The 11955-nt window shown below is 36.2% G+C and overlaps 1 protein-coding gene across 6 annotated transcripts; it reads right to left on the bottom strand.

The window, feature by feature from the left end:
- Positions 1 to 3908: 3908 nt before the first annotated feature.
- Positions 3909 to 8661, bottom strand: LOC132140114 (cip1-interacting zinc finger protein-like). Of its 6 annotated transcripts, none has more exons than XM_059548948.1 (7): positions 8493 to 8661; positions 7060 to 7221; positions 6621 to 6718; positions 6078 to 6244; positions 5567 to 5660; positions 4163 to 4244; positions 3909 to 4068 (listed from the first exon to the last, which is right to left on the bottom strand). In XM_059548948.1, exons 2-7 carry the CDS (start codon positions 7200 to 7202, stop codon positions 3927 to 3929), a joined length of 726 nt encoding a protein of 241 aa, XP_059404931.1. In that variant the 5' UTR covers positions 7203 to 7221; positions 8493 to 8661; the 3' UTR covers positions 3909 to 3926. The 6 variants fall into 6 exon arrangements, with proteins under 6 accessions (XP_059404931.1, XP_059404930.1, XP_059404927.1 ...); XM_059548947.1 differs by having other exon boundaries at positions 7060 to 7314; positions 8493 to 8660; XM_059548944.1 differs by lacking the exon at positions 8493 to 8661 and adding an exon at positions 8232 to 8417 and having other exon boundaries at positions 7060 to 7314.
- Between the last annotated feature and the right edge of the window lie 3294 nt (positions 8662 to 11955).

Here is an 11955-nt window from a genome sequence, read left to right as displayed (position 1 = left end):
TAAATAAAAAATATTATAGTTTAACATTCAGATACATTGCGAATATGGAAACATTTGGATATGTGCAGAACGAGACGTGAGCAATAACCTCCAAATACATCTGGTCAAACCCGCGCTCGCTCGTCCTCGTATGGATCGGATCATTTTTCGGATCAGCAAAAAAAAAAAGTCCAAGACAAATAAACATACGTTTTGTCTTTTTTTTATTAACATTAAAGTATTAAATTAAAATATATTAAATCAACTTAAAGTGCACATGGCATAATATCTTCTTAACATAATAGCCGGACTTCTCATCTCCCAGTGTGCTGTGATGAAGTGAGCAGTTATCGTCACAGAGCTCTCCAGGGCCGGCCCGCGGCAGGCGGTATACGCAAATGCTAAGGGCGCCACTCATTCATAGGGGCGCCAGAATGAGTGAACGAGTGATTTTTTTTTATAATAGGCTACTTTTTAAAAACCATTAATTCGAAATACTACCAAATAAAGCAAAAAAAAAAAAGTCCGGCTCTTCAATCTTCCCCCGCCCATCGAGTGCTTGAAGTGCGTCAGAAACAGAGCGCGCGCGATCAGTTGTTGGTAATTTGTTGTGTAGCGTGCCCGACGCCGCATCCAATGTAGACAGCACTGCTTTTGTTAACACACAGCTCGTAGAAACGGCCCTGGCAGCTCGCGCCAGTTCTAGACACGGTGAAAGTTTCCTGATTGTGACGGAAGGCCGAATTTACATGACACATTATAAATGAGCATAGTCTGCGATAGATACAGTGCCAAAAAGAAGAGAAGAGGATAAAGACAGAGGTAAAGAGATGTAGTGAAAGAACAATTTATTGCATAGGAGTAAGATACTATAATTTCATGGCAGTTATTTTTACCTTAAACTTAATGTTAGCAGTTCTGAGTCCCCAGACTGTGATTTTGACTGTTGTGCAGTTTTGGGGGGATACAGTACAGGCCAAAAGTTTGGAAACATTACTATTTTTAATGTTTCTGAAAGAAGTTTCTTCTGCTCATCAAGCCTGCATTTATTTGATCAAAAATACAGAAAAAAATGTAATATTGTGATATATTATTACAATTTAAAATAATTTGTTTTCAATTTATTATACTTTAAATGATCATTTATTTCTGTGATGCAAAGCTGAATTTTCAGCATCATTCCTCCATTCTTCAGTGTCACATGTGACATCCGGTCTATCACATGATCCTTTAGAAATCATTCTAATATTCTGATTTATTATGAGTGTTGGAAACAGTTCTGCTGTAATGTGTGTGTGTGTGTGTTTGTGTATATATATATGCTAAATCATGAACACAATGACAGGGTGAAATGGGCTGTGATTAGGGGTGTAACGATTCACTCGTTTTCTCGATGCATCGATTACAAACCCTGACGATTCATATGCATCGATCTTGAAACATGATTTTTCAATCGTGAATCACCAATCTTGGACAGTAATCGATTCAAAATGCTAAGAATCGAATGAATCGCGATTTCTATAGCGATTCAATGCTTTCAAAATGTATACACATTAAATTACTACACGCACGAATTAATGGAGACCTTGAACAGTGTTCGTGAATCGTGCCTCGTATCTGTCCTTCACGCGCTCCACTGTTTACCGACTGAGACTGTCACAGGATTGCGCTCGCGCTTCTTTCGTCTCTGACGCAGCTGACGTGTGATCTATAGGACTCGTGGCCAGTAATGCTAACGTGAAGTAGTTTTACTTTTCTGTAGTTTGTCAATGGCTCTCTGCATCTTACCGACGGAGTTACCGGAGCCGTCGACAGCTGTGTTTATTGCATGGACGGAGCAGAAATGTAAGTGTCTAAATCATACGCACAGATCCATTGAATAATAAATGTTTTTAAACAATGCGGATGAACCGAATATACGAAGGAAACTTTTTAAATTAACCACAGCATTAACAACAACCTTAAAATAAGAGCGCGAGATTTATCTGATAATATGCATGAAAGTAGCGTTTGATTCATTAGCAAACGTTTTCTCTCAGAATCATTCGCTGATGGAGAGGAAAAGTTAAATAGAGATGAAGACGTTTTCACACTGAAAGAGAAGCGATCTCGCTCTCATAGACGTGCCAGGCTATATCTGCAGTTAAACTGAATAAAAGCAGAATGAACTGATGAAACTCACAAACAATTTATGAATGATGCAGTGCTAATTGACATTTATTACAGTACAGAAACTATAAAGTATATTTTCTACCTTATTCTGTGCAGAAAATTTAAATAATTGCTAATTAAATGTAGCCTAGTATATAAAACAATCATAAAATTGCCATTAGGAAAAAATATTGATTACAAATGATTGATTATTGTCCAGCAGTGTATTTGATTTATTACAGCTAGTTAAAAGTAATTAAAAAAGAAGATAATTCCTTGTAAAAAAATAATAATAATAATAATTATTATTATTATTATATAGGCTACATACATAAAATGATTGTATTTGACATTTCTGTCACTTCTGAAATTATGGCTACGCCCCTGGTGTGACAAAATGTTAGCTTATACATAATACTCTTTAAGCTCTTTTTTAAAAACTTGGCTTACATACATTTTTACGTATGCCATGTCGCATCATTAAACTAGCATTTAACAATGGACAAAAGGTTTTTTTTTTTTTCACTTGCTAATCATGCTAATTACATGCTAGTCACTTGCTAATAATGTTAACAACATGCTAGAGACATGCTAGTCATGCTGGTAACATGCTAGCTTCAAACTTTCTGGCTAGGCTTTTTCAAGTCAACTTAAAGTTTGACCACAAACTTTACTATCTAGTTTAACTTGATGTACTATAATAAAAAAAATCATGAAAATGAATAACAATATACAGACATAAAAAAGAAGGACTACTAAAAATAACCAAAATAACATCAAGACTTTAAAATTAAAATGGAAGTGTAATTAGTGTAGGATTTCACTTCGAAATTTCACAAATACTGACAAAGAAATTGCAAGTAACGCAATTAATTAACGAGACGTGACGAGACATGCGTTGAATGACACTCATTCATCTAGAAAAGCATGTCCACAACACATCATGCACAGAGTTATTATAATAACAGTTATAGTAATATATATTTGTTTCTGACCCAATGAATATTTCGCTGTCCAGTGGTCACGATTTAAATCCGCAATATCTGTATTGCATTAGTTTTTTTTTTTAAGATTTATCGTGGACATTTAATAATTTTTGACTTTTCAGTGCGACTTAAATCTCTTTTATGGCAGATTTGATCTGTTAAAGAAAACCTGCACACCTAAATATAAAGCATTTCTCACTTGAGTTTAATCATTTTTTGTATTTAAATGATTATACACAAAATGAATATTAGTTATTAAGATGGATGTGGTTTGGAATTGCTAAAATGTGCTTGGAAACAAAAATATGAGCAGAATATCAAAATGCATAATCATGCACGCGCTGTATATATATATAGAGTTATTACAGTTAAAAACCATTAAAAAGTGACTTGAAATAAGATTAAATAAGATATAATTTATAAAATAGCTGCTAGTTGCCAAGATCACGTTTCTCATTTTCATTTAGTTTAAGTTGATGTACTAAAATATTTAAAAAAACTTACTTAAAATGTAATAATAAAAAACTACTAAAAATTACAAACACAAAACTCACAAAAACCTTCAAATGTAACATAAAAAAAAAAAAAACATGAAATTTTAAAATAAAAACCTGCTTACAATTTTACGGTCAAATCATATTTTTACTGAAGAATTGGTGTTAAAATTGATGTGCATTAACAAACAAAAAACCCACTAGGTTCATATTTCTGCTTTTAAAGTCTCCAGTTTTAACCTTCCTCCATTGTTATGGCACTACTGCGAACAGGTTTTTTATTTCTCTTTTTTAAAAATTGAGGGACAGAAGATTTTTAAGTTGACGGCAGGTCACAGATGTGACAGATGGTAAAACCCAAGAATATTCCCTCAATCCGTTCTGATGAAGGTGAAACACTCGGTACCTGCAGGATCTCAGCGCTTCGAGCGGATTCTGTCTCCACAGGCTCTTCTGACCTGCACAAACACACAAACTGCATTAATACAGACTCACAGCACACAGAAGAGATCAATCTGACACACACACACAGACAGATGGAAAGTCACTGACTCTTGTGTTTTGTGTTTTTTGGCCTCTGGTTCATCGGGCTGCTCTGAAGACTCCTGGCATCCAGCAGCAGACGCTTCATCTGCTGTTCACATCAAAACACAAATCACACTCCTCATCTCATTTCTGCCCTTTAAAACTCAATCATTCTGGTGTTATAATAGCTTGAAACATTGTATCTGTCCTTTACATTGGTTTATTTGACTTGATTTGATTATTGTTTTCCTAATGAATGTTGTTCAGTTGCTTTGACGCAATGTATTTTGTTTAAAGCACTATATAAATAAAGGTGACTTGACTTGATTATTGTACGTTTATGCGCACATTACACAGCCTTGCATCTTGCATCTGATTTGCAACAAAGGCCTGATATTATCTAATGCCGAGTTCAAAAATAGAAATAAATATTTTCCATCACATACCCTTTTTTCAGGGGAAAAATTAAGATTATATATTTTTATATTTGGCTTTAATGCATTTATCCAAATAACTAATGCTTTGATTTTAATGACAAATATATACACACACACACACATACACACATACACACACACACAATACCGATCAATAATTTGGGATCAATGAGACTTGTAATGTTTTAATGTCTTGCAAAATGTTATTACAATATAAAATAACGGTTTCTATTTAAATAACCTTTCATATACAGTTTATTTCTGTGATGCTCCGCTGTATTTTCAGCATCATTCCTCCAGTCTTCAGTGTCACATGATCTTCAGAAATCATGAAAATATGATGATTTATTATTAGAATGATCAAAGTTGCCAATTTTTTTGTTTTTTTTGGAAACTACAATACTTTTCTTCAGGATTCTTTGATGAATAAAAAGTAAAAAAGAACAGCATTTAATAAAAATATTAATCTTTTATAACGATATAAATCGTTGCTATCACTTCTTAACAATTTAACACATTTTATTTATAAAAAAAAGAAATAATAAAAATTTACTGACCCCAAACTTTTGACCAGTTTGCTTTAAATGCTTTAAATCGGTTTTGAAAATGACCGATAACCATGAAAAAAGCTCAATATCGGTGCCGATAATCGGTTAACAATAGATTATAAATGACTGCCTAAAGCAAAAATGCTACGAAATGCATATTTGTTTACAAAGCGTGATGTGCTCCAGCAAATCTGACACTATTTTTGGAATGAGCATCTCAAAATTGCTAAGAAACAAATCCTGGATTTTATTCAGCAGATGTGATGAAGGGCTGTATGATGTACAAAACGTTTCCGACTTTTTCACAAAGTTATTCTTATTCTTCAGGAAACAAGTGTTTTGTAGAGTTATTAAAAACATTCAACTTTTGCGACGTTAACATGATTTCTGCATATATTTGGTTTAAGCAGAACTGTTTGGCCGAGACACGTGACTCTTCCGAATACCTCTTCTGCTGCTGGCTTCTGATTGGCTGTCGCTGCTGCCCGCAGATTTCTGCTCGTTTTCCCTCTTCCTGTCCGGCTGACGAGCCTGAAACTCCTGTGTGTTTCACATTTACCAAATAATGTACACCACAATAGATTATTTATTTGTTTAAATATGATTCATGTACACTCCCATTAAAACATTTGGGATCAGAAGGATGTTCTGAAAGTCTCTTCTCATCAAAGCTGCATTTATTTGATCAAAAATACAGTAAAAATAGTGAAATATTTTTACAATGTAAAACAGCTGTTTTCTGTGTGAATCTGTGTTAAAGTGTAATTTATTTCTGTGATGCTCCGCTGTATTTTCAGCATCATTCCTCCAGTCTTCAGTGTCACATGATCTTCAGAAATCATGAAAATATGATGACTTATTATCAAATGATTTCTGAATATCACGTGACACTGAAGACTGGAGTAATGATGCTGAAAATACAACATATTTGCGTGCCGAGGTTTAATACACACTCACGTTGGCGAAATAGCGCGCGTGTGGCGTGAAGTGGCGCTGGAAGCCCATGTGTGGGGTCTTGATGGTGACTCCCATCGGGACGGGCCCCAGAACAGACGCTCTGGAGCCCGCAGGGAAGAACTGACGAAACTGCTGGCCGCTCATCCCAAACCCAGGCATGCCGCCCGCTTTAGGTCACAGGTCACACCACGAGAGGACAACACGGGTGAAACACATCCAACTCATGTCTACAGCGCTTCTCTGACACGCAAATCATAAACATGCTTTATATTTAGGTAAAAATTAATGTAATGAGAATCACCACAAAGAATTACGGGAATTACAAATAAACTCATGATTGACTCGCAGAAATATAACAGATTAAAAATAACTTCACTGGATAAATCTGGAACATTTTACTTTGATTTTATGCATTATTAAAGTGTAATTGTTTCTAGTGTAGCTTGCACTATGACCCTGAAGAGAGTTCTCTCACTAGTGAGCACATACATGTTCTCCGCTCTGTGTGTGTGTGTGTGTGTGTATCAGGACGTGCGTGTTTACCCTGCATCTGCTGCATCAGCAGCGCCCCCTGCAGCACGGGATTGGGAGCGATGAAGGTCTGTGTGGAGGAGCACAGGTTCACCATACGAGCAGGAGGCCTGAACAACACAAACACACGGGATATGAACACTAATGCAACACCATATATATATATATATATATATATATATATATATATATACAGTACAGGTCAAAGTTAGGGATCATTAAGGCTGCATTTATTTGATCAAAAATACAGAAAACCGCAATCTTGCAAAATGTTATTACAATATAAAATAATGGTTTCTATTTTAATATCCTTTAAAATATAATTTATTTCTGTGATGCAAAGCTGAATTTCCATCATTATTACTCCAGAATAAAGGGCTACTACTACTACTGTAGTATATTATAATATATAATACTATTATATTAGCATGCACTGAGTCTGAACGAGTACCGTGTGTGTGTGATGTGGTGGGCAGGTGGAGCTGGTGGAGGTGGAGGAGCTGTGGGAGGCGGAGTCTGCTGCTGAAACAGCTGCTGCAGCTGTCGGAGATGCTGATGAAACTGATGCTGCTGATGCTGATGAGGGTTGAACATCCTGACGTCTGACTTCAACCTGAGACAAAACCCTCTTTAACCTTTACAGAGCACTACATCACTTCACAGACGCTTGTCTCCCAGTCAGGAGCATGAGCAATGCAGAACAGCTCTGATAGATTCATACAGGGGAATGGAAGAGTGTAAAACAAAACAAAAAAGTAACAGGCCTTTGTTTCTATACGCTTCTGAAATGAAGATTAGGCAAGATTTTGCATCATAATAATAACTTTATACCAGATCATTTTTTTTTTTTTACAAATTGCTTATGATTACAACTAAAATATAACATGATGTGAATATCTATTAGGAAAGCCTATTTCCAAAACAGAATAAACAACAACAAAATGTTATTGCATATTTCATCTCACAACTGTGTGTTTAGATCTCTCAATTATGGCTTTTTATTATTTTTATTTTTTCCGAATTGCAGGACACAAACACAGAATTGTAAGATATACACAATTTTGTTTTTCCGTCTTAAAATTCTGTTTTTGGTAATTGTGATTTTTTTTTTTTAATTGTGAGTTTATGTCTTGATTTTTTTTTTCTGTCAGAACTCCAAATTGTGAGATAAAAACTTAATTATAAAATTATTAAAATATATGTAATATATATACATGTATTTATTTATATGTAATCGCAAAAATTACCTTTTTGTTTTTATTAATTAATTAATTCCGTGGCATGATTGGGCTTCCAAACATATAGCATCTGATTTCACATTCTGTCTTCAGATTTTATTGAAACAACCTTTACATTATTTGCTTATTTTAGAAAAAAGAGATTATCCAATCATAACAGGAGTCATTTACATATTTAAACGAAAAAACAAAACCAGCTTGTTTAGTTGAAAAGGTAAAAAAGAGGGTGAAATGGCCAACAAAATATAAAAACGAAAGTTTCGTGCATTAAACGACGACTAACATTGAAAAACAAGAGTAAAGCTCATAAAAGCTCAATATAAAAGAATACAGAGAGTAATAAACAGACGAATTCAATGAAGATTAACAGCTAAACTAGACTAACCTTCAGCTTTTACAGCTACGAAACAATCCAGAGCACCTAAACATCAGCCCGTGTCTCAAATCCTCGTCGCCTACATAGACAGCACCCTATATATAAATCAAACCCTTCAGTTGTTCCCTCAGGTGTTGTCTAGATAGGGCCTCAACAGCTTTGGCACGCGGCCAATATCTTTATCTGTAAGAGCTAGCTAGCCCAAACCTCTCAAAGCGACCAGCTCCTGAACTCTGGAGTCTATTAATCAGCAGAGTACAATCTACTCACGAGCTCTGCGAAGGATGATGAGGTTAAAGCGGAGAAACGAGCGAAAACTTCCTGTGACACATTAGCGGCGTGCTAGCTGCACTCTCGCCGGTGTTGTGTTGAGCGTCGGCGGCGCGGCTCGACACACAGCGCCCCCTGCAGGACTGGAGGAGCGACTGAACGTTACAGCTCAACCAGTCTGGGATGCGTTTCCCATTAGCCAACTATGGTCGCAAGTTCCGTCGTTACCAACGTAGTTCAACGATTCGGTGTTTCCCGAAACCATAGTTCAAACGAACAATCGCAAACTTGTGTCGTTGGAACGACAGCTCTCCACCTGTGGTTAGAGGCATAGTTCGTCGTTATTTTGCTGTGTCGACGTCATTGATTGCGCCGCACCTGGGCTGTGTTCTATTCACAGTTATCGACCCTATGCCCTATTCCTTTAGAAGATTTCACTATCCACTTTGAGTGATTTAAAAGAGTTAAAGTTGTGGTTTAAGTTTATTACATAATTCGCCTTTTTATTATTATTACAAATTCAGTTTGATACTATATAGCATATATTCTCCCTTAGAAGTGCTCTCTGAAAGCATTAATCTTGCCGATTAGAACGCAGCCATTGTTTCGTTTGTGCGAAGAAACGATGAGTTTGTCAAGTGAGTTATCTTTGTAAAAACATTCCAAAATACATATGTCTCATATAACAATATTGGTAAAACTGTGTGTTAGAGGTTTTCCATTATATAAAATGTTAACACTCAAATTACAGTATTTTTATAGTAAATTAATTTTTAATTTTAAATGAATGTACCCAAATAAAGTAACAAAAAATGTATAAATAAGTGAGTGGTTTTGTTGTTTTTACAGAATTAGAATATAGAATACTCTCTACAAATGTGTTTGTGTGTAAATACGTACATATATATATAGAGAGAGAGAGAGACGGTATACACTGTTTGCAAAAGTTTTTTTTAATGTTTTTAAGTGTTCATTTAATGCATATCGGCAAAGAAACCAAATATTTAACAGAAATTATGTCAGATTAAACAAATGGTTTAAACTGCAATGGTGGCTGCTGCACAGGTGACAGGACGTATGGGCGAAGAGGACATGTCTCCAGCAGCCAGTTATCACCAAAGCCATGCACCCTCTTCAGCCACCTGCAAACTGCAGAAGTGGCCCACACAAAAGTCATGTGTGCTTCCATCACCCACCCATCAGGCCATCACCCACCACCTCCATACATTTCCAACACCATAATAATGCAGTGTAGCTAACAACTGAATTTAAAGCATTGTTTCTTCTTATTGCCCTCTGAAGATGTGAAGCCTGATGTTGAAGGGCCAGACTGGAGAGGGCCAGATGTTGGAGGCCTGGACTTTGAAGGCAAAGGCCTGGTTGATGACCATTGCAACAGGCCCCAGGATGGCCAAAACTGTCTCTTCCTCTGTAGGGACAGGGGGAACTGAACTGATACCCCATCAGTCTTGTTTGCTTCCCTCTTACATGCCACAGTCCTCTGTTTTGTCACTTGCAAAGTCCCTCCAATTATTCCTGACTTCGTCTGGGCTTTGTCCATATCCATAGCTAGCATCGTTTATTTTTTGAGTGATTTCTGCCCAGATTTTATTTTTATTATACGATGTTTGATAGGGAGCCAGTGCAGTGTTGACAGGACCGGGCTAATATGGTCATACTTCCTGGTTCTAGTAAGAACTCTTGCTGCTGCATTTTGGACTAGCTGTAGTTAGTTTACTAAGCGTGCAGAACAACCACCCAATAAAGCATTACAATAATCTAACCTTGAGGTCATAAAAGCATGGATTAACATTTCTGCATTTGACATTGAGAGCATAGGCCGTAATTTAGATATATTTTTGAGATGGAAAAATGCAGTTTTACAAATGCTAGAAACGTGGCTTTCTAAGGAAAGATTGCTATCAAATAGCACACCTAGGTTCCTAACTGATGACGAAGAATTGACAGAGCAACCATCAAGTCTTAGACAGTGTTCTAGGTTATTACAAGCAGAGTTTTTAGGTCCTATAATTAACACTTCTGTTTTTTTCAGAATTTAGCAGTAAGAAATTACTCGTCATCCAGTTTTTTATATCGACTATGCAATCCATTAGTTTTTCAAATTGGTGTGTTTCACCGGGCTGCGAAGAAATATAGAGCTGAGTATCATCAGCATAACAGTGAAAGCTAACACCATGTTTCCTGATGATATCTCCCAAGGGTAACATATAAAGCGTGAAGAGTAGCGGCCCTAGTACTGAGCCTTGAGGTACTCCATACTGCACTTGTGATCGATAGGATACATCTTCATTCACTGCTACGAACTGATGGCGGTCATATAAGTACGATTTAAACCATGCTAATGCACTTCCATTAATGCCAACAAAGTGTTCAAGTCTATGCAAAAGAATGTTGTGGTCAATTGTGTCAAACGCAGCACTAAGATCCAATAAAACTAATAGAGAGATACACCCACGATCAGATGATAAGAGCAGATCATTTGTAACTCTAAGAAGAGCAGTCTCAGTACTATGATACGGTCTAAATCCTGACTGGAAATCCTCACATATACCATTTTTCTCTAAGAAGGAATATAATTGTGAGGATACCACCTTTTCTAGTATCTTGGACAGAAAAGGGAGATTCGAGATTGGTCTATAATTAACTAGTTCTTTGGGGTCAAGTTGTGGTTTTTTGATGAGAGGCTTAATAACAGCCAGTTTGAAGGTTTTGGGGACATGTCCTAATGACAATGAGGAATTAATAATAGTCAGAAGAGGATCTATGACTTCTGGAAGCACCTCTTTCAGGAGCTTAGATGGTATAGGGTCTAACATACATGTTGTTGGTTTAGATGATTTAACAAGTTTATACAATTCTTCCTCTCCTATGGTAGAGAATGAGTGGAACTGTTCCTCAGGGGGTCTATAGTGCACTGTCTGATGTGATACTGTAGCTGACGGCTGAATGGTTGCAATTTTATCTCTAATAGTATCGATTTTAGAAGTAAAGTAGTTCATAAAGTCATTACTGCTGTGGTGTTGGGAAATGTCAACACTTGTTGAGGCTTTATTTTTCGTTAATTTAGCCACTGTATTGAATAAATACCTGGGGTTATGTTTGTTTTCTTCTAAAAGAGAAGAAAAGTAATCAAATCTAGCAGTTTTTAATGCTTTTCTGTAGGATAGGTTACTTTCCCGCCAAACAATACGAAATACTTCTAGTTTTGTTTTCCTGCCGCTGCGCTCCATTTTTCGGGCTGCTCTCTTTAGGGTGCGTGTATGCTCATTATACCATGGTGCCAAACTGAAAGCAAACTAATGTAGCTCCAACAATGATTGTTTGAATCCTTCAACATTTTATTTATTTCTGACACAATTCTAATTCTAGTGTTAAATGACAGATTATATGCATCTGTTTAGAAAAATATTAAATATATAAATATAGTTATTAAAATACATTT

The sequence above is a fragment of the Carassius carassius genome, chromosome 4 (genome assembly GCF_963082965.1).
Source record: "Carassius carassius chromosome 4, fCarCar2.1, whole genome shotgun sequence".
NCBI lineage: Eukaryota > Metazoa > Chordata > Actinopteri > Cypriniformes > Cyprinidae > Carassius > Carassius carassius.
Note: the sequence above shows the minus strand (reverse complement) of the source record. Positions and strands in the feature narration are given on the sequence as shown.